Raw genomic sequence first — 27,768 nt, forward strand, 5'->3', positions numbered from 1 at the left:
ATTCATACCCACTAAGTCCATGAACGCCTTCTCGGGTCGACCTTGAAGTAATCTATTATTCCATTAGATAATAATAAGCTCAGTTTCATAGATCGACCTGCAAAGGGTTCATATACTTAGTGGTATTTGAATCAACACAATGACGTCTGCAACATAAAAATACCACATAACACCTGGATTCCATACACAACACTTAAATGGAGGGAAACGAACGTAAAGACGTAAAGAGATGCATATTTGACAATGCGTTAAAACACACAGCCATGAAATATCTTCTCGACGTGTGTTTCCGAAAATGTAGCCTTAAATGTATTTATTATATGCCCCCAGTGTGTGTAACTGTCGAAAGTAATTAGTATATCGATATTTTAACTTTATTAAAATCAAGTAAAAATGAAGGAATAATTCACTAATACTAATTAATCATAGTGTGGAGTAAAAAAAATTAGATATAGTTCAGCAATATTTAATGCTCCCAACATGTATACATAGAAACAGTTGGAAATACATAGTATTTTGCCGCCTCCTGCTTTTTTTTAAAGAAAAATACATTATGCAAGCTAAAAAATAAAATCAAATTTAAAGTGGAGAGTTTCTAAACTGATGAGATCGGATTTTGCACTACAAATCGTAATACATCCTCTCCTCCTTTCGGGCTTAGGTTGATATGGTTGTATCCTCGGGATTCCCCCCCATGCGATCGCGAAGTGGCCGTCTGTCTCTCTGCCCTCTCCCCAATCACAACCATATGCATTGTTAAGACGATGATCTTGAAGTTCAGCGCGATGGATGATGATCATTTACTTTAGCGCAGTGGAGAAGCAGAGTAGACTGGGAGAAGCTGAGTAGACTGGGAGAAGCTGAGTAGACTGCGAAAACCTCCCTAGCGTTGTGTAACCGGAAACTGTAATCCCCTTGTTCGTGATTCCCTGCTATTCTGAAATGATAAAATATGTCAACGTCAGAAAATTGTCTTCAAGTGGGACTGACATACGAATCATTGACAAGAGGGACTGATAATATATAAGAAAACATGTAGCGTATGAATCATTGAGACACAGGTGCATGAAGAGAGACAGTCTATAGGTGTATGGTACCTACCTCCTCGAATGTTGATAGCAACCTTATTCTTGAAGTTTGAATATTATGTTCTTTCACAACAATTCCTTTTTCTTGGTGTTGTTGGTTCTGTTCTTGTGAATCTACGAATGTGCGATTCGGAAATAAAATCATAACTGTTAGAAAAGGATTGAGAAAACTGCTATATAAAATATACAGCATACGAATCATTGACTTTAAAGGTTTAAAAGGCCAATAAAAAAGGGGGCTTGTCCAAAACCTGTTACTAATCATATTCACAGAGCGGGACTCCTAGTTGTTTTTCTGAAGTCAATCCATGAGAAATAAGGCCAAGGATAAACTTAAAAACTTCGAATCCTCTGCTGTAATTAGAGAACTACCCTGAACTTCGTCATGCCTATGTATGCTAAACTTCAATCCAATTTAGTTTTCCAAAAATAATCGTCATTAACATTTTAGAAAAAATGCTTTTCGTTACAACGGTAGTTGCCGTAATTTTACGTAGGACTTACTTGTACTTCAGAAAATCAATAATTATAGATTGTAATACCAACACATCACTCCTTAACCTCTGTCGATACTTTAACTAGCAAAGTCGACGATATTGCCTTTATTCTAAAATTAGTCTCAAGCTTTTCTTTTGACAAAATTATACAAATATTTACAACACATCACACTTTGAATATTTGAATGGAAAGTTGAATGGAAAGTTAATTGTCGTTATGGTTAAGACACTGGGCAATTTTAGTGCCATAGCTGGTTCAGATATTTCTTTACCTTAAGCACTTCAGTTCATATTTATACCCTTTGCCCTTGCATAATAAAGCTCCAAAAGATCTCCTGGTTTCAAGTTTCATTAAAAGCCAATTACAGAATACAGTGATTCACCACATCGATATTTAGTTACAATTACAATCTTTGCACGTAAATGCTAATTATTACGTAATTTAATGCATCAGTGACCATATCGCCTCTTGATAAAAAAGATAATTAATTTTTAAAATATGGCTAATTATGAGACACTAATACTTCAGTTCCACGGAATGATTAATTCACTCTCCGTAATTGGGCAAACCGTCAATTTTGTCCAATTCATGTGAAATTCAAGGTCTAGGAGAATATACTCTCGACCTTGGTGAAATTATCGTGACAAGGCTTCATTCAAGAATACGTACAACTAAGAAATGATGGTCAGTATACCAAATTCTGATGGTAAATAGCCTTCTTAAGTTTACTAACCTATTTTCCCCAATGGAGCAGCTCCTGAAGTATGATCATCGTGTAAAATAACTTTTGCACACAGATCATCGTCTTGAAAATGCCAGTCATCGAATTTTCCTAATCCGGGTGACTTTGTTGGAAGTTTGAAGTCAATTCCTGGAAAAGTTAATACTAATTCACTGCGATGGAAATCTACAAACACTATCTTAGATACTTACTGCTTTTCAAAGTGGGTTGACTGTAATAATGTTTCCTCAATTCTTTGTCTATAAACGAAACTATTATTTGACTATATTGTTTACATCAGTGGTTCTCAACTCCCAAAGCTTCCCGGACCCCTTGTATCTTAAAACGAAATTTCCGGACACTTGTACCATAATAATGAGCGCTCAATTGAGTAAAGAAAGGGTAGTAGTGACGTGACATTCCATTCCTTTAATACATTAATTTTAAAATGTAATTTTAAAATCTACCTCCAAAACTGAGACAAGATAAGAAAATTAAACTTCGCAGAAGAAAATGAACATAATATGCACCTAGGTCCTAGAATTAATATAACTGAAGTACAGAAGAAAATTAACCAGTCACCTGGAATTAATATAACTGATGAACTAAACATATATTTTCACAAGTAAACAATTAAAATTTGTGTGAAACATTATTTTATTAGGAATATTCTAATAACAGAACCAATTTTTGATAAGGAAACGCGAATATATCCCCAATACCTAACCTGGACGTATATTTTGTTTTTACTGCAGTCATTGCTAAAAAACCTCCTTCACAACAATGCCTAACCTGGACCTTTATTTTGTTTTTACTGCAGTCATTGCTAAAGAGCTTGCCTCACAAAGATTTGATGTACTAAAAGGGATAAGAATTTTCATAGCTATCTTATGACATGACGGAGACTACTCATGACATTGAGCCCAAGATTACTCTAAAGATTACATTTACAATCCATTCATATGTGGCTTCTTCATCCTCTGATATATTAGGAAAATAACTATTGAACTTATCCATCAATCCTGAAAGGTGCGGTGTTACTTAAGGCTGAATTGTGCCAAGTTCAAAATTATCATCTTGTAGAAACTCAAGATTTACAGAATTATCAGTAATACCTGACGAAACACGGGATTCGCATAAATGTAATTTTCTTTTTAACGCCTCGACTCTATCATGGGATACAATTTGTATTTGCACTTTGCGTTGTCTTGTTTAGCTTGTTTATTTAAAGGGTAACGAGATTAATAATAATAATAATAATAATAATAATAATAATAATAATAATAATAATAATAATAATAATAATAATAATAATAATAATAATAATAATAGAAGATGTAAAACAGAGGCTTAAGGCCAAAGTACATAAGATCCAACGGTACATGAACAGGAATAAGCGATACCAACAGAGCAAACTATTCGGAACCAACCAGAAAAGACTATATATACAGCCAACTAAGAGGAGACAACCACCAAGAAATTCCTGAAGCCGAACCAAGTAAGAGACTCTGGGAAAACATAACGAACAATCCGGTATCACACAACAAACATGCAACATGGCTCCAAGAAGTCAAGGAAGAAGAAACAGGGCGAATAAAACAAAGATTCGCAGAGATCATGACAGACACAGTCAGACACCAACTAAAGAAAATGCCAAACTGGAAAGCCCCATGTCCCGATGGTCCTTCAAGGCCCTACACCTACGAATAGCAAACCTACGACTAGCAAACCTACGAATAGCAGAACAACTCCAGCATTGTATCACAAATCACCATGCGCCCAAATGGATGACCACAGGATGAACATCCTTACTACAAAAAGACAAGAGTAAAGGAAATATAGCCATTAATTACAGGCCTACCACCTGCCTACCAATAATGTGGAAGTTACTAACAGGTATCATCAGTGAAAGGCCATACAACTACCTAGAGAAGACAAGCACCATCCCCACCAACAGAAAGGCTGCAGAAGGAAGTGTAGGGGCACAAAAAGACCAGCTCTTGATAGACAAAATGGTAATGAAGAACAGTAGGATAAGGAAAACCAACCTAAGCATGGCATGGATTGACTTTAAAAAAAGCCTTCGACATTATACCACAAACATGGCTAATAGAATGCCTGAAAATGTATGGGGCAGAGGAAAACACCATCAGCTTCCTCAAAAATACAATGCGCAATTGGAACACAATACTTACAAGCTCTGGAATAAGACTAGCAGAGGCTAAAATCAGGAGAGGGATCTTCCAGGACGACTTGCTCTCCCCACTACTTTTCGTAGTAGCCATGATTCCCATGACAAAAGTACTGCAGAAGATGGATGCTGGGTACCAACTCAAGAAAAGAGGCAACAGAATTAACCGTCTGATGTTCATGGACGACATCAAGCTGTATGATAAGAGCATCAAGGAAATAGATATCCTAATCCAGACTGTGAGGATTGTATCTGGGGACATCAGGATGGAGTTTGGAATAGAAAAATGCGCCTTGGTCAACATACAAAGGGCAAAGTAACAAGGACTGAAGCGATAAAGCCACCAGATGGGAGCAACATCAAACACATAGATGGGAGCAACATCAAACACATAGATGAGACGGGATACAAATACCTGGGAATAATAATAATGGAAGGAGGGGATATAAAGCACCAAGAGATGAAGGACACGATCAGGAAAGAATATATGCAGAGACTCAAGGCGATACTCAAGTCAAATCTCAACGGCGGAAATATGATAAAAGCCATAAACACATGGGCAGTGCCAGTAATCAGATACAGTGCAGAATAGTGGAATGGACGAAGGCAGAACTCCGCAACATATACCAGAAAACTAGGAAACATATGACAATACACAAAGCACTACACCCAATAGCGAAAACGGACAGACTATATGTAACACGAAAGGAAGGAGGGAGAGGACTACTAAGCATAGAGGAATGCGTCAACATCGAGAAAAGAGCACTGAGGCAATATATGAAGACCAGTGAAGACGAGTGGCTCAAGAGTGCATGGGAAAAAGGACTGATAAAAGTAGACGAAGACCCAGAAATATACAGACAGAGGAGAATGACAAACAGAACAGAGGAATGGTACAACAAACCAATGCACGGGCAATACATGAGACAGACTAAAGAACTGGCCAGCGATGACACATGGCAATGGTTACAGAGGGGAGGGCTCAAGAAGGAAACTGAAGGAATGATAACAGCGGCAAAAGATCAGGCCCTAAGAACCAGATATTTCTAAAGAACGATAGATGGAAATAACATCACTCCCATATGTAGTTAGTGCAATACGAAAATTAAGACCATAAACCACATAGCAAATTAAGCGAATGTCCGGCATTTGCACAGAACCAGTTCAAAAAGAGGCATGATTCAGTGGCAAAAGCCCTCCACTGGTGCCTGTGCAAGAAACACCAGCTACCTTGCAGTAATAAGTGGTACGAGCACCAACCTGAAGGAGTGATAGAAAACGATCAGGCAAAGGTCCTCTGGGACTATGGTATCAGAACAGATAGGGTGATACGTGCAAACAGACCAGACATGACGTTGATTGACAAAATCAAGAAGAAAGTATCACTCATTGATGTCGCAATACCATGGGACACCAGAGTTGAAGAGAAAGAAAGAGAAAAAATGTAAAAGTATCAAGACCTGAAAATAGAAATAAGAAGGATATGGGATATGCCAGTGGAAATTATACCCATAATCATAGGAACACTAGGCACGATCCCAAGATCCCTGAAAAAGAATCTGGAAAAACTAAAGGCCGAAGTAGCTCCAGGACTCATGCAGAAGTGTGTGATCCTAGAAACGGCGCACATAGTAAGAAGTGTGATGGACTCCTAAGGAAGCAGGATGCAACCCGGAACCCCATACTATAAAGCCACCAGTCGAATTGGAGGACTGTGATAAAGCAAAAAAATAAAAATAAAATAAAATCAATAAAATATAATAATAATGATAATAAGACTCTGGGAAAACATGTGGAGCAATCCGGTATCACACAACAAACATGCAACATGGCTCCAGGAAGTCAAGGAAGAAGAAACAGGGAGAATAAGACAAAGATTCACAGAGATCACGACAGACAGTCAGACACCAACTAAAGAAAATGCCAAACTGGAAAGCCCCAGGTCCCAAGAAGTCCATGGATACTGGCTCAAAAACTTCAAGGCCCTACACCCACGAATAGCAGAACAACTCCAGCATTGTATCTCAAATCACCAAGCACCCAAATGGATGACCACAGGAAGAACATCCTTAGTACAAAAAGACAAGAGTAAGAGAAATATAGCTAGTAACTACAGGCCTATCACCTGCCTACCAATAATGTGGAAGTTACTAACAGGTATCATCAGTGAAAGGCTATACAACTACCTAGAGGAAACAAACACCATCCCCCACCAACAGAAAGGCTGCAGAAGGAAGTGTAGGGGCACAAAAGACCAGCTCCTGATAGACAAAATGGTAATGAAGAACAGTAGGAGAAGGAAAACCAACCCAAGCATGGCATGGATAGACTATAAGAAAGCCTTCGACATGATACCACGCACATGGCTAATAGAATGCCTGAAAATATATGGGGCAGAGGAAAACACCATCAACTTCCTCAAAAATACAATGCGCAACTGGAATACAATACTTACAAGCTCTTGAATAAGACTAGCAGAGGTTAATATCAGGAGAGGGATCTTCCAGGGCGACTCACTGTCCCCACTACTCTTCGTAGTAGCCATGATTCCCATGACAAAAGTACTACAGAAGATGGATGCCGGGTACCAACTCAAGAAAAGAGGCAACAGAATCAACCATCTGATGTTCATGGACGACATCAAGCTGTATGGTAAGAGCATCAAGGAAATAGATACCCTAATCCAGACTGTGAGGATTGTATCTGGGGACATCAGGATGGAGTTTGGAATAGAAAAATGCGTCTTAGTCAACATACAAAAAGGCAAAGTAACGAGAACTGAGGGGATAAAGCTACCAGATGGGAGCAACATCAAACACATAGATGAGACGGGATACAAGTACCTGGGAATAATGGAAGGAGGGGATCGTCAACATCGAGAACAGAGCACTGGGGCAATATCTGAAAACCAGTGAAGACGAGTGGCTATAGAGTGCATGGGAAGAAGGACTAATAAAAGTAGACGAAGACCCAGAAATATACAGACAGGAGAAAGACAGACAGAACAGAGGACTGGCACAACAAACCAATGCACGGACAATACATGAGACAGACTAAAGAACTAGCAAGCGATGACAATTGGCAATGGCTACAGAGGGGAAAGCTAAAGAAGGAAACTGAAGGAATGATAACAGCAGCACAAGATCAGGCCCTAAGAACCAGATACGTTCAAAGAACGATAGACGGAAATAACATCTCTCCCATATGTAGGAAGTGCAATACGAAAAATGAAACCATAAACCACATAGCAAGTGAATGCCCGGCACTTGCACAGAACCAGTACAAAAAGAGGCATGATTCAGTGGCAAAAGCCCTCCACTAGAGCCTGTGCAAGAAACATCAGCTACCTTGCAGTAATAAGAGGTACGAGCACCAACCTGAAGGAGTGATAGAAAACGATCAGGCAAAGGTCCTCTGGGACTATGGTATCAGAACAGATAGGGTGATACGTGCAAACAGACCAGACTTGACGTTGATTGACAAAATCAAGAAGAAAGTATCACTCATTGATGTCGCAATACCATGGGACACCAGAGTTGAAGAGAAAGAAAGAGAAAAAATGTAAAAGTATCAAGACCTGAAAATAGAAATAAGAAGGGTATGGGATATACCAGTGGAAATTTTACCCATAATCATAGGAACACTAGGCACGATCCCAAGATCCCTGAAAAAGAATCTGGAAAAACTAGAGGCTGAAGTAGCTCCAGGACTCATGCAGAAGTGTGTGATCCTAGAAACGGCGCACACAGTAAGAAAAGTAATGGACTCCTAAGGAGGCAGGATGCAACCCGGAACCCCACACTATAAATACCACCCAGTCGAATTGGAGTACTGTGATAGAGCAAAAAAAAAAAAATAATAATAATAATAATAGTTGTTGTTTTGTAATTATTTATATTTTAATTTTTGTGATATTCCATAAATTCTTTTGGACCCCCTTACCCAATAGCCACGGCCCCCTTTTGGTCCTGAGGCCTCCAGTTGAAAACCATTGGACACTACAAAGCATTACAGGCTAGATCAAAGCAACACAATAATCCTTACACAGTATTAAATACCTGAAAATCTGTGCTTGGCAAGTACTTTAATTTCTCCTGTCAGTGGCAATCTTATAGACCTAAAATAAATTAGTAAAGTCATTTTAATGTTTACTTTTACATATCTTTCAGCGCATGATGGACGAGGAAGCAAGACGCAAGCCTTGTTGGTCCGTCTAGGACTAGGTCTGCAATTTCAATGCGTTGGGACGAACCTTCACCATTCAGCTTTCTAGACCTTCCTAATTCCTGACCCATATCGTCTGTAAAAAAACATTTATAAACTATTACACATAATTGTAAATGGTTATAATAGACAATTCTAACTATAAAATAAATCGTTATCTTAATACTCCTTGATGTGACAAAAAGCGTTCACTACAATAAAATAAAGAACACTCGAATATGTATATTTATAAGCGATGAAAATATTTAACTGTTTAACGATAACCCTGTTCATTTAACGAACTTATAAAAGCTAAAAACAATTATAGCTAATAGTTGTAATTGCCTAATGTGTGTCCTGAATTGTTGACGTATAGTTACAACTCGTTTTGGGCACCTAAAATGAACTTACAAGCAGTTAGTACTACATATGTGGATTCAGTCAACGTAATGTGTAAAATTTGCTCCTGTAACACCAATGCTTATACGAGGATTACGCTACCTGGGCTTAATTATTAATTTACCATACTAATTTATTAAGAGTATTCCACTATGATTTTTCATTAAGAGCTTGTTTACCTAATGTTGTATCTAAGTATGTGCAAAGCAACGAACATTAAAAAAAAATTACAACAATCTTATGTTGTTTGTGGTAATATTGAGATGTTTCAAGGAGTTGTACTGAAACTGGGAATGGAATAAAAAAAAAAAAAAACGTAAAAGCTATTTTAAGATTCTAAAGAACACGTTGATAACTTCAGGACTTCGTTGTTCTTGTTCGAACAGACGTACTTCAGGAGCTAGTATACATGACAAAATTCCTTTGCCAAAAAGAAAATTCAACTAATGTCCCAAGGTGCTCCACCTGTTCATTGAAACTTGCATCTAATCAAACGCAAGTTAACATAAAACCAAAAAAACTAAGAGTTCATTATGAATGCGCATTATGGGCGTATTTTGTATGTTATTTCAAAAATGATCTAGTGTAAATAATCCTTTATTCCTTTCTTTTAAGTTTACTTTTTTTTATTGATATAATTAAATAACTTGATTGGTTCGTATTCTCATTAAAAAATATTTTCCTTTTATTCATTTACTTGAATAAATTTGCCTCGTTTTTCCGACTCGGGGATTATTATACCTTGTCAGATCAGTAATGAAAGATTGAATTACTAAATACAATATTATTATTATATGGGGTATTTTTATAAAATAAACCTAAATATTACCTACTAAATCCTGTGTTGAAAGAACTTCACAATATATGGCAATTTTTAACCGTTCTGATTTGCATTATCATGCATATATATTCATTAAAAAAGAGCAATGGTGTAAACTACCAGGATTAATAGTAAACTACCAATTATAATTATGCCTTAAAAAGATCAGCGGTGTCCTAAATTAACACAGGGCTCCCAGTATATTTCTTAAAAATACTTATAGCAGATCTCAAATTTCTTTTATAATTATGCTAATAGCAGTTTCTTAAGGAACAATACTATTCCAGCAATATTAATATGATCAGTATATAGTTTTGAGTAGCTGACAATTTAAGCATAGCCTACAAACTATTATTGTTGTTGCTTTTGTGGGGGGTTGCGGTTTAGGCTTAAAGAAAAAAAAAAAAAAGTCTGAAAAGGGGGTTTCACGTTAAGTTAAAGATGCAGGAATTTTAGGATATGATATTTATGATTAATTTATTAGAATGGAAATGTAAATAATAAATAATGTGCATGTTAAACAGAACTGAAAAATTATTTCTCATAGCATATTTATCTTAATTTTCGTTGGTGAACCAATGGACTATTTAACCGCATTTTTTAGCACATTTTAATTTATTTGGCGTACTGAAATTATGCTATAATTCTGTTCAATTATTTTGCGCTTCCACATATAACTGAGAATATATGAATGTGTTTAATTTGTGTCCATTTTATTTTATCCTTGCTGCCATCTCGGCCCATTCAATGTAACCAAATGTAACCAACTCGGCCCATCGCCTGTGCCAAGTCGGCCCATATGTGATAGCCAACTCGGCCTATTGCCTGTGCCAACTCAGCCCATTTTTTGACAGGTCAGGTCAGATCAGATGAAGTCGTCCAGTATAGCTTTTGCAACATCACTGAATTTTTTCGTCAATCTTGCTTCTTTTTCTTCCACATATACTGAATAAGTTCTTAGTATATACTTTTCTGTATCTTTACTTTCTTCAAATGTATATTTGAAATAGCCTACTGCAGAACACACTCACAGCAATATTACGCAATGATAGGTGTAAAAGTTTTATTATTCCTTTCCAAACATTATTTAATGACTATAATAACAACTGCATTTAAAAAAATTATAGGATAAATCGTTTCATTAAACATTATAAATGATTTGGTTGTTATAATTGTTTGAAAAGAAAAATACTGAGAGAGAGGGGACTGGATGGAGGGGAGATAAAAAAAACACACACACACTGGTTAGGAACCTTCTTTATGCAAGCATTTAAGTGTCTCATTGTTTCATTGTAATAGTTGTTTCGTTGTAGTTCAAGGCTTTGAATATTTTTCGAAACTGAACCACAGCTTATATAATTGATTTGGTTACGAACCTGCTGCTAGACTTCAAGCAGCTAGGACAACAAGGCTGACCATTACTGTCGGAGAAAGACGGCATTTGATATTTGCCACAGATGATCAACTCAAGTTTACTATCTAAAGCGAAGCAGTGGTATGCCGATGCTACTTTCAAAATAGTACGCAAACCACAACACAACTATTCAGCATCCATGCATTTGTGAAATATGATGGACAATTGAAGCACGTTCCCCTTTTGTTTGCGCTTATGTCAAGAAAAGGCGCAGACTACAAAAAAATTGTGTGTGAAATAAGAGCTGATAGGTGAGCATGCCCTTAAAAGTTGTAGTAGTTTTGATTGATTTGAAGGCAGTGTATGACGTGCTATTCCCGACATTTTACCAAATGTTACGATCCGTGGTTGTGCTTTCCACTGGGGACAGGGTGTCTGGAGGAAAGAGCAAGTATTAGGCCTTCAAAGTTCTTACACAAACGATGTCGGCACTTACAAGTTTTTAAGGCAGTTGCTGTTGCTCCCATATATGCCACAGGAACATAATAGAAGAGCTTTTTATCAGTTTTATAGGAAAGCTGCAGGGGTGAATGAACTCTTAAGCCTTTTAATTTATGGGAAAGACACGTGGATCAAATCTGCAATATGGCCTCCTCACACGTGGTGCGTCTTCGGTCGGAGCATCAGAACAAATAATGATGTTGAGGGATGGCATAAAAGAATAAACTTAAAAGCAAGGAAAGGAAACTTAAATTTTTATTTACTTTTAAAGCTCCTGCATGATGAGGCAAAGATAGTTAATTTACAGGTGCGGCTGCTGTCAGAAGGGAAGGTTTTGAGAAAGCAGCAACATAAGTATAATCGACATCACGGCCAACTTTTAAAACTATGAGATGAATATAATAATGATGAAAGATCGGCCAGACAATTACTGAAGGCAGTTTCTCATCATATTGCCATGTATGTTTCTTAATATGTACATTATCATTTTTAGAAGCCTTTAGCAATGAGTTTTACTTTTGTCATTATGTTATTTATGAAGACTACTTCTATACTTACCTCAGAGATTTATTTACAAGGTTACTTGGAAAGAGATAAACGAGACCTTTCTCAGGTCTGATCTCGAAAGAGAACAAAACACAATAAAAGAAAATAACACACAATATAATAAAAAATAGCTTTAACAAAGTAAATTTGGATGTGGGCCGAGCTGGTAGTGGGCCGAGTTGGCAAATGACCGAGTTGGTAGTCACAATGGGCCGACTTGGCAATGGGACGACTTGGCGATGGGACGAGTTGGACTACATCCTTAAGTATGTGTGTTAATGACGAACACCAATTTACGTAAAGTATATAATGTTTACAACTTATGCACGCATCCCGAGTAAGATGGAGGTCGGATCACACTTTGTTCAATAGTAAGTTTCAAGGTCATCACATCAGTTATTTACTGCTATGTACGTACATAATTAAAACTGTTGAAAAACCTAATTATGGTTAATTTTAATTCTAAACATTCCGTCCCTATTTCCTTCGATCACAACACTATTCAGTACTAATTGGTTTCTTACTACATCTGTCACACAGATTGAACTGAAAACAAATACACACTTTTTAACAAATTAACAGATCTTCCTAAGCATATTTCAAAACAGTTTTACATTATTTTACAACGCGTTACAAATTAACAGATCTTCCTAAGCTTATTTCAAAACAGTTTTATATTATTTTACAACGAGTTACAAAGTTAAAACTGGAGAGATAAGTTATGTGAACTTTCACTTGGGTAATATCTAAGCATCCAGTTGTAACCATTGTCCAGTTTTTCTTCTTTGAAAAGTCAACACAATGGCAAGAACTAAATTTGGGCAAGCAGCATGACGTCTCACGTCAACAGGGTGTCCCCATTGGTTATAGAATCTGCTAAATTGAAATTTTTCGGATGGAATTAATTGACTTTGGGCCCCAGGAAATGTCTTCGGATAATTATTTAGTCTCTGTTCACTAGTAATAATACGCTGAAATGCCTGAAATTTCAGGGTACATAAAAATCTGATACATTAAAAACTTGGGTGCGATGTCCACAGTTACCCAAGTCAATAAAGGACCACTTGGAAATTCGTCAAATGCAACGTGGTTCCGGGTGCCTCAGTGCTCAGAAAACAGTTTTTATCTCATCAGATTACATGCTGTGATGAATTCAAAATACAGCTATGCTAAGTCTTTTGCTACCGAACAAGTACTAAAGATTAGTTATGGATTGCGTATTCAGGGCTAAAGCTTAAGACACTTTTGGTGCAGCCAAACGATTGACGAAGCCCAGCCAAACCAAAGTTTAACTCCTCTTGGACTTACGATCACTACGGATGAAACTGTGCTTGCTCTGGTATTCCACATTTCATTCTCCTAATGTAATTTCTTAATGAAATGAGCTCGCTTTTGGGAACAGAATGTAGAATATACGAATTAGGCCAAAGACAGCGCTGAAAAGGAAAGGTGTGACAGGAGGAAAACTAAGCAGTTGCACTATGTAACAATTGGTAGAAGAGGGTGGGAAGTAACATAGAAGAATATGAATGGAGCTACAGTAAAAGGAATGAAAGGGATTGCAGCTAGAGGTCTCACAGGTCAGTGCTCTATATAAGTAGACCAGAATTATAAAACTTGGTCTATACTTCTAAAATTAAGCTTCTGCTCAAGTAAATTCGCACAATTATTCCTAACTTTAGCAGAAGTGATTTATAAAGGAGGCATTCATGGACTATAACCTGAAATACTGGTCCAGTCAATAATACTGACACTTGGGAAACTCCAACTTCAACACAATTTTCAGTCTTCCAAATTGTTTTAAGATTCATTTCATTTACCACCTGTCTATCCTTCTTGAACTGATACTGGAAAGTGTCCAGTTATCCCAAATACAAGTCATTTACAATTAGTACCAAATTCTTTCGACTGTCTTCCAGATTAGACTCTCAGCATACATGGAAACAGTTCAAACCAGCAGAAAAAACTAACAGGAACACCACTCTGTTAATGGCCATTTAGAAATGTAGAAAAGTAACGAAAATGCTGCTTTCTGCATAGTTGTTTAAACATCATTTAAATGCACGGCAAACTTTAGCATTTTGAGGAATCATCACGCTGACATGAAAGTAATACACTGCAATTAAAGGAGCATTGGCTCCGTTCTTTACAGTCGCGGCACTAATATTTTAGTTTTTTTATTCCTTTCACTGCTGGAAACTAACGGACTTGAACCAAACTCATTCATGGGAAGAATTTTGTGCTATGGATCTATTGAATTATAAGAGATGAACGATTGTTTTACGATAGCTTAGCCGTAAAATACGCGAACTGTATCGAACGAAAAAGCTATTGGAGTTGTGGAGAACTCTCCTTTCCAGCTCTTGACTATTCTGCAGTTTTATTTTATTACGCTCCTACAAAAGTTGTCAATATGAGATTTATTAGTGAGCAAGGCTTAACACCGTGCTTTCTAGATTGCATAGTTTTGCCCACTCCAATACTAATGTACTACCATTTTATACACACATGATATACTAATTGTAATTATCACTAACACGGAGCCCTTTGCAAGATTAGGTGCCAAGCTAGCAACAAGAAGCTATCGGCAAATAACTTTTATATTTTTCTTTGAAAGTTAAATTTACAATGTATTATTTACTCTTTTTGTGTAATTCTTTCTGTGAGCAACTATACTTTTTTTTTTTTAATTCCAACAGCTCACCCAATAAAACCATTGCGGTTTAAATGGTTAAAGTTCGCATGTAAGTAGCCCACATTTGAATTAAGTTTCCTAAAATGGCAACGAAACTGTTCCAAGATAAATTTTTTGCAGTTTGAGATACTACCTACATAATATTGTGTTCCGTCTGAAGCCTTAATGTTCAGTGTAAAGATGCACTAGGCATATCGGCCAAGGCAAATAACTACGGTAAAGCCTAAGCTAAGCAGACCACAGCTTTTGGACTGACGACTACAATTCCAGTGAAGGTGAAATAATATAATTTATATCTGGATCTGTCTAAGTTTTAAACTGGCATGTCAAACTGACGAAGTATTTGGCTCTAGGTCTAAAAGACATTGGTAGCGATGACGCGCCAGAAATTCTTTGATAGTAGTACTATGTAGCCCATTTAATTTATTTCTAAGTAAATATTCATTTCAACACAACAACGTCACTCAACTAATTTTAACAAAAACCTACTTAGGGCTGCAAATTCAGCTCTCTCTCTCTCTCTCTCTCTCTCTCTCTCTCTCTCTCTCTCTCTCTCTCTCTCTCTCTCTCTCTCTCTCTCTCTCTCTCTCTCTCTCTCTCTCTCTCTCTCTTTACACAATGTGACCAAGATACTTTGCCTTATTAACTATTTTGGGTCTTATTGTATGGCTTCTTAAGTTGTACATCAAAATTGTCAAATATAATCGTCTCACATATCTGGATTATATGAGTCCAAAATCCACGTCAAACTTTTCACATTCGTCAAGTAAATACTGCATTGATCTACGAGTTGGTGCAAATAAAATGCCATCATCAGCGTGAGTAAAAATACACGAACATATTCCTTATGTAGAATCCAACTGCAGCCGCAATATTAAGGCTATCCTTGTAGAAAGTAAACAAAAGAGGAGATATGACTCATCTTGCTTAACCCATTTTCTTACGGTAAATCTGTTAGAGTACGAAGGGTCCCATTTAACCTGCCCCTCTATAGCGAATACAGTTATTAGAAGTGTTGTGACACGGGAGACAGTCCACGATCAATTAGAATTTTGAATAGCTCATCGTGCTTCGCCCTATCAAAGGCTTTCGAACAGTCGAGCAAAGTTGCTCTGTCACACTAGACCTGCGTGAAACAAAATATCCAATGGTTTCCATCACGGTGAATGCATACATAGCGCTGTAGAAAAGTTCTTTTTTTATAAGCTGATAGGTTCTTGATATGAATAAATCTTTAAAATACTCATTAAGTATATAGTCTAAGATTTTACAAAAAATATTATTCAGCGCAATTGCTCTTAAGTTCCTGAATTTATGCATTTTCTCTCATTTGTAACTACGGGAAAAAATATGACAAGGTAAAAATGTCATTGGTCACTTTATGACGTAACTGTCAAAAGGATTGATACAAATACCGTTTCTTTGGGGCTTCAATAAAAGCATCGCTATAAATGTCACCTGCATCGTCTTTTTTTCCTTTTAGTTTTTCTAATTGACGACTCCACCATTGATGGAGTGATCAAGTGAAGGTATTAATTGTTATTACATGAACACTTCTGGCAGTCTTGGAGTATATTGCATCTCGTCTGCAGCAAAAGTGAGGGCAATGTATTGACAGACTGTTCGCTGTGTCATGATTTATATTTTTCTTTGAAATTTTCATAAGCATCCCTACCAGTTTTTCTATCAATATTTGAAATTATGATTGGATCAGATTACGCAGAACTAACTTCTCTCCAAAATCAACGTCAGTTGCCACTAGTAAAATTTATGGCTACCTTTTCTCGCTTAATTTAATTTCGATTCTGTTTCGTTGTTTTAACTAGTCTCCGGTAGGTGACACTGGTTTGCCTCCTCTAAGCAGCTACCCAGGCATTCACTGGGCGTCAGCATATTCCCTAACTGTAACCGAGTACCGACCATCCCTGAAAAAGCGGGACGCCATATCTTAAAAACCATAGGAGCTTCTTGAAAATAATCGCATTACGTTTCATAACCAATAATCTAACCTATCCCAACCTAACCTAACCTAAACTAGGACATAAAAAAAAAACGGGATAGGTGCAATAAATATTATTATACATCTCGGGAATTTGCTGGGCGCCCACCATCTTTCCAGAGATCGCGTCAAAAAGTGGATTGATTACGAAATTCTCTGTCTTTAATTCCACCCCACTAAAATAACTTGTACGAATTCTGTAGTTATTAACCCAAACGTTATAACTATAACTACAACTACCACTCGTGTTATTGTTCTATTACCATCATCATTATCAATGGTGACATTGTTAATTTCTTTTTAGAACTCGGATTACAGGGCTTAGCGGGTAACTCCATGATTTCTGTTCTTTCGAGCATAAAGCTAAAAAAAGGCGTGATCCGACCTCTAGCCTGCTCAGGGGTACGTTCTAAAATCGACGGCCTAATAATTCCTTGTTTCACCAACGAAAATCAAAATATGCTATATTTTATTAGACAAAAATTTCCTCTACCGTTTAATATGCATTAACTTTTTTTTTTATTCGAGTAAATAAATCATAAATATCCTACCCTAAAATTCCTGTATCTTGAACTCAACGCGAAATAACTTTTTCAGACCTTTTCAGGCTTTCCTTCCTCCCCAACATAAACAACAAAAACAAAGTAGTTTGTAGGCTTACTCTCCAAGTCAACGAAAATTCTGCAGAATGAATAGTCCAATTAGGATTCGTTCAATAAATTGCATGAGATCTTGTATGTTAATATTAAAGTATTTTCCCTTTCCACTTCCACCTTGTCCTTATCCAGTTGATCAGCACTAATTTTGGGGACCAAAGATCGATGATCGATAAATTATCACCATCTTCCATAATGTTGCAATCAAATACCCTATGGTTAATGCAGCGATTAAAGAGTACATAAACAATTAAGGATTTCATGTTAAACTTTCATTAATGCTTTGAACCAATGTTCAGTGGAGTCATTTCAGATCTTTCTTTGGAGGGGGGCTGGCCAAAGGTTTAGAATAGGGGTTCTTAACAAGGGGTATGATAATGACATGCTGGGGTATGGGACTTGATCTTTGGATATTTATATAGAATTGATTTTAATGTATACACGAGTACATTTTGTAAATATATAAATCTATGCTTTTTATTTTCTTGTATGTTCTATTCCTAGCTATTCGTAGCTAAAATATGTATTAAACTAAGCATATTAAGTTATATTGTATACAAATAAGACTTAAGTGGACTTGAGCAATGGGGGTATGGAACCAGACTGGCCAATTCATTGGGGGTCTGAGTCATCTAAAGGTTAAGAGCCCCTGGTTTAAAACAGATGGTACGAGTGGGAAGACGAGCGAAGAGAAGCCCTATCCTCTGGGGGGTAGGGGGCCCCTGTGTAACAGCCCCCACCCCCGATAAATTTTTGGAAATGTGGGAAATCTTGAAGTAATTTAAGATTCACCTGTACTGAATTTTACTGTTGATTTTTATCATCATCATCATCATCCTCCTCCTCCTCATCATCATCATCATCATCATCATCATCATCATCATTTATTTCAAAGGCTAGGCGGTGCAAATATTTTTTTTTTTTTTTGGGGGGGGGTGGTTCCTCATCAGTGTCTTCATGGGGGTAAGTGCCACCCCAAATGACAGCCCTGGATATGTTATATCGTATATCCAAAATTGGAAAAATAATAAACTCGTTTCTATCAGTAAATTCATAAAACATACTAGTCTTAAATCGGCCTGGGCGACATTACAATTGAAATATCGTCCTCAATGACATCGGACTTCTCATAAGTTAAGAAATTTTCTTCATTTCACAGCGTATTAGAATTTCACCAACTGATGAAAACTCACACTTAAATGCTAAACAAGTGAGTAATTAGACGCAACTAAAAGCACCTATGTTCAAATAGAATTATATTTATCTTTTGTATACGACCACTGCAGTTACGTTCGTCTTGAATACTGCATAAAAATAGAGGAAACCGTTTATCGTAAATGTTCACTGGTTTGATATATATTCTGGACATACCACGTCTTTCAATATTTACAAGAAAAACGCATTTAATGAGCTATCACAATTCTAATACTCAAACTAAAAATAGTTGAATTCCTAAATAAGCACTTGTGGGAGACAAGAGTTCTTAGCTGCTAGAAGGCTATTGTTTAGCGTTAATCGCGAATGTTTCAACATTTTATGGTGCTGTGTGAAAATGGACAGCATGTATGACTATCTACCTAAGCCTACCAGGTACCCTACAGGCTCTAATATTATGGGTGCTGCTAATTCGTGCCGCACTGGTTAACAATGACTGGTTGGTATATGGTAGCATATGAAACTCCAGCATTTGCTGGTTCTTTTGTAGTACGTTATTGAAATTCTAGGCAATAACTCCGCACGGACTGCAAGAACATTCTTGCTTATACGATAGCCACTAGGGATTGGGGCGTCAAATATATTTCGGTGTTTATTAATAGCCCCCTGGGGGTTAATTACAGTCTACCCCCAAAAAAGAACGGTAAATTCTTAATAAGCAACCCAAATACTATAGGAAACTAATTTCCAAAGCAGAGTTATTATCTATATCTACCTATGTTATTTATATTTTGCTTACGTTGTGTTGCAATAAAAAAAATTTCAGGGTATATATTATTGTTTCACCTGAGATTCTTGGCACTTTGTCGGCTATCAACAGATTGAATTCACTCCAAAGAAACTGTACATAAATCATACCAACATTCCATGTGCAAAGTTTAAAGCTCTAGAATAATTTCAAAACTCTGTTATGATTAAAATTAACTTAGGAAAAAAAACAAGGGGGGGCTCCTTCAGCCCAGTGGCTGGACTTTTACGTTTTAACGTACATATAGCCCACTTCTCGCATGCAAATTATTTAATTTCTCTTTTGAGAGCCCTAGATAAGAAAACCAACCTGAACCTGAAATAGCGTAACTTACTACTTTAAATTGTCTTGTAGTGCCGATTTACACAACCAAAAGAAAGACGAGATTAACTCACTTCAACAAGCAAATAACCCTTCCGCTTCTAAGAGAGGCTTGACATTAAGTTTAAAACAAAAGCAAGGATGTTAGAAAATGGAACTATTCGTTTTATTTCCAGCGTCCTTGGGAAACAAGCAGCGCCCTCTACTCTGTTTCCCATGTTCTTTCACTTCGGTTTCCTCGGGGAAGACTTAGAAGAACTAAATCTTGAAGGCTAACGTGAACTTAGAAAAAAAAAGAAATAATGTACAACATCGTAATATGGTTTACCAATCTCTTTCAAACCGTGCAGACAACCCATTCAGTTAAAGAAAGGTATCACAAACATAATAACAGCGCAGAATTACTTTTTGACAAAAGTTCTGTAGAAAATACATAGAAATGACAGTGAATTGGACACGGTGGCCTAAAAGTGCCCATAACTTACACTGTAAATCAGTATTCTTCTGTTGCAAATAAACGATTTTAAAAAAATACTTACATCACAGAAACTGAAGTACGTCTTATTAAGTGCCATCTAAAATTACACAAACTGAAAAAAATATTAATTATGGGAAACTAAAACAAGCCGTTTTCTCTTTTGTTTGCATTGTAAAATACTTTTGGCTGGTACATCATTACACATTCACCACTTTATTGTGATACAATTCATCTTGCAGCAATGCACATAGATTATAGGTAAGGAGTGATTTTATATGGCAGTGTATTTGATTTCTCTGACAGAATTACTGTAAATTCTTCAGAGCAAGAACTCTGTCCACATATTCCTCAGTTTTCGCTTCCCCGTGTCGTTAGTTTCCATGACTTTTTTATATTGTTGTTGTGCAAATATCATTAGTATTATTATTGTTATTATTGTTCTTGCAGTTTCTGTTAATAGACTAGAATAGAATTTAGGTCAAAGGCCAAGCGTTGTCACGCAAAAGATCATTCAGCGCAAAAAAGGAAACTGTCAGTATAAAGGTTAGAAAGGTGTAACAGGAGGAAAACCTTGCAGTTGCACTATGACTCAATTGTTAGGGGAGGGTGGAAAGCAAAATGGAAGAAAGAGAATTTGAGATCAGCTAGAGGCCGAAGCAACGTTACAAAGAACCTTAAGCAATGCCTAATGTTCCTCTTGAGGTGCTCTGACGGCGCTACTTCCCTGAGGGGGTTTCTGTTAATGAATGCCAACAATTAATTACATAGATGACATTTTCCTCCAGTATATTTACCAATTTCCACTCGCGTTTATTATGATTTTTTGCTACCTTTTTGATAGGGGGCTTCTGGTCCATCCACTTTGCTTTGAATGTTCATCTCTTGAAGTCTTCTGCAATTAATATGTTCAGTGTTTCCCCTTCCCAAGATATTTCATATTTCACTATCCTCCTTCTTTCCTATGTTTGGATTTTACATCTAGAGTATAATAACTCGGGCCCTCCGTTATTTTTGGCCCCATTTTTGTTATGTAATCTCTAACTGTCTTCCTTTAGCGTAAGTAAATCTGCACTTCGTCATCTATTACTTTGTCATATATGCATACATTCTACAATCTTATGTTTTCTTTTTAATTTTCAAGCCTTGGGTGCTCAGACTTTTTTCTTTTTTATTTACATCAATTTCAAGCTTTCTGCTTTCACCCTTCACGCTTTCTTCCTGGCAGTCTTTAAAACTTTCCACACCCAATCTTCTACTACATGTTTCACCAGCCTTGTCACATCTGATGTTACATGCTGTGAAACACCACTATTTCTTCCTATTCCTAATACGGTTTTTAAAGGACGTACACCAGTTCTAGTTTTCTATAATTTCCTTTACTCTGCATTCTTCTTCTCAGTCACTTACAATACATCCTATGGTCATAAGAGCAAATTATGTAGTATTTTGCAAAAGAACTAGAAAGATGGCCAAGATGATAGTGCCGAAGAGTTTAGTTCTACCAATCGCCGTAATTTTATGACTATTATGTATATTAATGCACAATCACTTTCAAGCAATAAACATGTAGTTAAACATTTATTAGAAAAAGACAATTTTGACATTTTATGTGTGAGTGAAACGTGGCTATATCCTTATAAGAATGATGCATATATTAATATTCCCTCTTATCAACTTTATCGAGATGACCATGGCCGAGTAGGTGGAGTTTGCATATACGTCAAAGATTATTTAAAGGTAAATGTAATAAATAATTGCATTGAAAAACAGGAGGGCATTGAAGCTAAATGGTTATCAGTACAACACCGTAAATTACCGTCAATTATTTTAGGTTGTATATATCGTCACCCAAAAGCAAATGTTTCATCTTTTAATTATATTTCCGATTCTTTTAAAAACATAATTTTACGAAACAGGCCTATTCTTATACTTGGAGACTTTAACGACGACTTGCTCAAAACAGACAACAAAATGAATAAAGTTGTAAATAACCTTAAGTTACACCAACTCATTACAAAACCAACCAGAGTAACTTCAGACTCAGCAACGTTGATAGATTTACTAATTACTAATAATAAGGAAATGGTACTCGATTCGGACGTTATTCCAAGCCCAGTAGGCGACCACGAAGCTATCATAGTTACCTTAAATTTACGTAAACCTAAGAAACAACCCATTCATAAAACTTTCCGATGTCTTAAGAATTATTTCCAAGTGAGTATCTGTAATTTGGTAATGAAAGAAACACCCACTTTGAATGGTATTTTAAACACTGATAATGTAAGTTCTCAAGTGCAAATTTTAACGAATGTTTTAACCAAATGTATTGATAAATGTGCTCCAATAGTAACGAAAGTAATCACCCGCCCCCTAAACCCTGGATAACTAATAACATCAAACAAAATATAATAATAAGAGAGAAATTACAAAACGTATCAAGAAGGATAGGAATAATACAATATTGAGAAATAATTTTAAAGAGAAAAAGAAGGAAGTAAAAATTGAAATGGATAACAGTATGAAACAACACTACAGGAACGAACTTAGAAGTAATAAGAATAACTTACGTACTTCCTGGAAAATAGTGCGTTCAATTCTCCCCAATAATACTAACAAAGAATCTCAAATAGAAAATGAAGATTTAACTGACAAGGCAGAGAAATTTAATGAGTATTTTGCGAATGTAGGAAGAAAGACATATGAAAGAACGCAAGAAGAACTGGCCAGGAATAATAGAAGAGCACAAACCGATGAAATGAATACATTCCCAAACAATCATTTATATTCTTTTAAACCGTTACCTGTTGACTGTGATACTGTCATTCTAGTCATTAGTTCTCTCAAAGAGTCAAATGCGTACGGATCCGATGGCATACCGGTCCGTTTTATAAAAGATACTCTATATATAATTTTATTTTACATTACTATAATTATTAATACATCTATCGTAACTAATATCTACCCAGAAACGTGGAAAATCCCCATGTTGTTCCTTATTTTAAAAACGGAGATAGAGACGAAATTTCTAATTACAGGCCAATTTCTTTACTCCCCGTCTTATCTAAAATGTTAGAAAAAATAGTATCAAACCAGTTAACTGAATACTTAGAAAGTAATCACCTCATTTCTAACAGTCAATTGGCTTTCGACCAAAACTATCAACGGAAACAGCACTATTAAAAATATCGGATAAAATCTACGATAACATAGACAAGAAGAAAATTTCCCTTTTACTACTTCTCGATCTGTCGAAAGCTTTTGATAGTGTGAACCATGAAATTTTGCTGGGTAAATGTCAGACACTTTATATTGATCCATCCTGGTTCGCAGACTATTTACGTAATCGAGTACAATCTGTCACTCAAAAATGTTGTCTCAACCCCCAAAAACGTCGGTTTTGGTGTACCTCAAGGTTCAATCCTAGGACCAATTTTATTCAACATCTATGTAAATGACCTGAGAAATTTTTTAAGTGACTGTTTCATTGTTCAGTATGCTGATGACACTCAAATAATAATTGATAGCTAACTTGGAAGATTTAGTAAGCAAAGCTGAGGAGATTTTATATGGAGTGAAGATGTATTTTCAAATAAATGGCTTATTGTTGAATGAAGGTAAAACTCAGTGTATATTCCTAGGCTCCAGGCAATATCTATCCGAAATCGGGGATAACATCAAAATCAATTTTAATGGGGCCATCATCGAACCTATGGAATCCGTAAAGAATCTTGGAGTGCACTTCGATAAACACATGACATTCGAAAAACATATTGATGAACTGCACAGAAAAGTTATGGGAACACTTATTTATCTCAATAGACTAAAAAATTTATTCGAACCAGAAACTCGCCTAATCGTAGTGCAATCGTTAGTATGAAGTTTAATTCATTACTGCTATATAATATGGGGTTCAACAAGCAACGTCCTTATGCAACGAGTTCAAAAACTTCAAAATTTTGCGGCTCGGGTGGCCATGGGTACAGTGAGAAAATATAATCATATATCTCCAATTTTACTAGAACTGGGTTGGTTGAAAGTGAAAAACAAGTACACTTTTGATGTTTGTGTTTTTGTTTTTAAAGTTTTAAAAAATGTTTTTCCGAACTGGCTTTATAATTTTAGAACCGTTGACTCGGTGACAGGGATGACTACAAGACAAGCAAATAATCTAGTGTCCAGAAGAGCCAATACCGATATAGGATCAAGGGAAATAAATACTAAAGGTCCACAGTTATGGAATAGTTTACCTGGCTCATTGAAAGACGAAGAATCCCTAAGACCTTTTAAAAATAAACTAAGAAAACATCTTTTAAACAATGATTTATCTTCGTAGATAAGTTTTATAGGAAACAACTGTACCTGACATTAGCCACGTCTCACGTCAATAACCGCTTTTTAAGACATACCATTATCTATGAAGAACATTTTATATTGGAGTAATTTTACTAATTATTGTTCTAGGAACAATGTTTTATAACCAAAATTGTGATTTTCCTAATTCAAGTTTTATATATATGTATGTATGTGTGTATGTGTGTATATGTGTATATGTATATATAGATATGTATATGTATGTATGTGTGTATGTTGTTATAGTATACTATGATTTTATTGTTTTAATAGCTTTAATGTACGCTTTCTAACCTTGGTTGATGACCTGATGTAAATAGAAAACCCAATGTATTATTGGAATAAAGGTTATTATTATTATTATTATTATTATTATTATTATTATTATTATTATTATTATTATTATTATTATTATTATTATTATTATTATTATTATTATTCTTAAAACGGATTTCTCGTATTATGGACTGTAAGTGGTAGGGAAATGTAACATTTTAGCGATACCGAGCAAAGAAATTATTTTGAAAATAAAATAGTCGAGTCTGACAACTTGACCAAGATACCCTTTCAACAGTTTGAAAAGAGGTCCCTTATATCAGCATAGCTTTAACATATGTTGTACTTTCAGCAAAAAGCAGTGTTACTACACATCAGTGGGAAAAGGTTATAACTGGAATAACATAGAAGACAGAGGAACTGATGCAAGAACCTCTTTTCATTTAATCCTCTCGGGAAAGGTGACAGGAGGCGGGACTGTTTGCAAGTGACACCTTAAAATATTGTGGATCTAGCTCGAACGGAATATGCAAAATCGTATTTTTCAAAAGCAATCGGTGTATATTGGTTTTATAAGATTCCTAGAAACTTTTGAACTAGTCTAAAAGCATGAAGTACAAATGGGACTGAACTTCCCTATCAAGTAAAACCAAGTAGTTGGTTAACTGTTTGATATGAACATTAATATCTGAAGACACTGACATTTTAAAAGAGAGGGAGATTAATCTTTAGTCAAGAGTGTAAATGGGGTGATAAATGGAGGATATTAACAGAACTGCTATAAAAACTGACTTGAAGAGAAAGAGAAAAAGGCAAGGAAATCCTCTTGGAATAGGGTTGGGTGGTGGAAAAGATACGCACTAAGATGATTGTAAGGATGGTTGTAAGGCGAAAGGTTGTTTCTCTTTCAGTTCTTACCTTCTTCTTTCGAACTTATTAGTCCCTCTGTATAGCAGGGTCAGCCGCTCGAGTCAACTTAATCCATCTATTTCTATTCCTTGATCTTCCTCTCTTCTTATTACATGGCCGTAGGATCTTAGATGAGCTTCCCTAGCTTTCTCCTTTACATTACTACCACACAGTCTTCTTATATCTTGACTCCCCTCCTTTCCAGCAGTGATATTCCAGCAATCCATCTCTCCATCCTCATCTCGGTTCTTTCCAACAGTTCCTCCTCTTTCCTCATTAGTGCCCAAGTTTCTGCCCCATGTAATAGTACGGGCCTTATAACTGTCTGCTAAATCTTCATTTTAAGACTTAACGGCAATTTTTGTCTAAAACAACCCCAGTTACTTCTCTCTATTTTTTCCATGCTTCTTTCACAGTATCACTTTCTGCCTCACTGCTTTCTCAGTACCTTCGTCTGTTGTTATTGAACCTAACTAGTTGAACCCATTGTTCTGTTTTAGCACTGTACCATCCTCCACTTGAATGTTTACTTCATATCCTTCTTTACTACTAATCATTAGCTGTGTCTTCCCAATGTTTACTCTCAATCCTTTCCTTTCTAGGGCTCTTTTCATTGGTAAAAACCTTTTTTCCAGTTCTTCTTCTGTGTCTGCTATAATGACTAAATCATCAGCAAACATCGGTTCCTACAGTTCTTTGTTGCTCCTTAATTCTGATGTCAGTGTGTCTATAATGACGAGGAACAAGAATGGACTCAGAGCTGATCCCTGAAGGAGGCCAACCTCCACCGGGAATGCCTCAGTTTCCCCATATTTTGTCTGTGCAGTGGTTCTTGGGCCACCTCTTACATCATCATCACTAACATTACCAGCTTCTCTGGTACTCCCTCTCTTCAAGCACCAACAGACTACTCTTCTTGGTACCCTGTCATACACCTTTTCAAGATTCGCAAAACAAATTTGGACTCAAATGTTAGGCAAAAATGAAGTGGATGGACATGAAAAACAAACAACAGACTTCATTTTGTCAAAGTACAGTATTCCTGCTGTAAATATTGATTTTGTTCATAGCTCAACGAATATAAAACAACAATATTATTCATAGTTCCAAACAATTTAAAATGAGTAGTTGCCCTCGGAAAAAAGTGGCTTGATTCCACCAACTTTTGTGAGGTAAAGCTTATCATCAGAAAGTATCTGAAGTTATCTTTGACCCTAAATAGAGCTATCAAGACAGTGCTATGCAATAATGTTCTCTGTGTATCTTTTGATTTATAGATTTTTGTCATTATGCCAAGCACTCGGACAACTAAGGCTACTCTGCGCTGAAACGGAAATTGACAGTAAAAGGTTTGAAAGGTGTTACAAGAGGAAAACCTTGCAGTTGCACTATAAAACAATTGCTAGGAGACGGTGGACAGTAAGATGAAAGAAAGAGAATATGAACGGAGGCAAAGTGAAAGGAATGAAAGTACTTGCAGCTAGGGACAGAAGGACGCAGCAAGGAAACTTTAAGTAATGCCTACATTGCACCGAATGATGTACACTGACGGCACTATTTCCCTACGGGGGTTCGTTCTGAGTGTATCATAAATTGCTCTCATATCAGCGTCCATCATTTTCAGAGTGCATCTTTATATATATTACTTCACGTCGCTTGGGACTGAAGAGAAGGGATTAAAAATGATCTCCACTGTATAAAGCATGTAACCTTCCTAGCACCATTCAGGGCACGCCCTACGGTAACCTTCCACACCGCTTTATTAAGTACCGTGGGTTTATTGGTCTATTCAGTACACAA

General features: G+C 36.4%; 1 protein-coding gene and 2 long non-coding RNA genes across 3 annotated transcripts in view; 1 reads left to right on the plus strand and 2 right to left on the minus strand.

Annotated features, from left to right (window-relative positions):
- LOC135222255 (uncharacterized) overlaps nucleotides 1-8,805 on the plus strand; it is a 30,834-nt gene extending 22,029 nt beyond the window's left edge. The window contains exon 3 of the long non-coding RNA XR_010316248.1: nucleotides 8,668-8,805. This is a non-coding gene — a long non-coding RNA (uncharacterized LOC135222255). The remainder of the gene's footprint in view (nucleotides 1-8,667) is intronic.
- Nucleotides 466-20,068, minus strand: LOC135222254 (uncharacterized). Its single transcript, XR_010316247.1, has 5 exons — nucleotides 19,969-20,068; nucleotides 8,651-8,798; nucleotides 2,320-2,457; nucleotides 1,102-1,202; nucleotides 466-937 (listed from the first exon to the last, which is right to left on the minus strand). It is a non-coding gene; the product is annotated as an uncharacterized LOC135222254 (long non-coding RNA).
- A 6,586-nt stretch (nucleotides 20,069-26,654) lies between these two features.
- LOC135222456 (uncharacterized) lies at nucleotides 26,655-27,586 on the minus strand. The gene is made up of 2 exons (XM_064260542.1): nucleotides 27,494-27,586; nucleotides 26,655-26,903 (listed from the first exon to the last, which is right to left on the minus strand). Exons 1-2 carry the CDS (start codon nucleotides 27,584-27,586, stop codon nucleotides 26,655-26,657), a joined length of 342 nt encoding a protein of 113 aa, XP_064116612.1.
- Between the last annotated feature and the right edge of the window lie 182 nt (nucleotides 27,587-27,768).

This window comes from Macrobrachium nipponense, chromosome 3, assembly GCF_015104395.2.
Source record: "Macrobrachium nipponense isolate FS-2020 chromosome 3, ASM1510439v2, whole genome shotgun sequence".
NCBI lineage: Eukaryota > Metazoa > Arthropoda > Malacostraca > Decapoda > Palaemonidae > Macrobrachium > Macrobrachium nipponense.

What these genes read in the sequence shown, in the direction of transcription:
- LOC135222456 (XM_064260542.1), bottom strand. Translation starts at nt 27,586, where the DNA reads ATGATGGACGCTGATATGAGAGCAATTTATGATACACTCAGAACGAAC. An exon ending in TGTACATCATTCGGTGCAAT is followed by an intron (nt 26,904 to 27,493) that starts GTAGGCATTACT and finishes AATCTTGAAAAG; the next exon opens with GTGTATGACAGGGTACCAAG.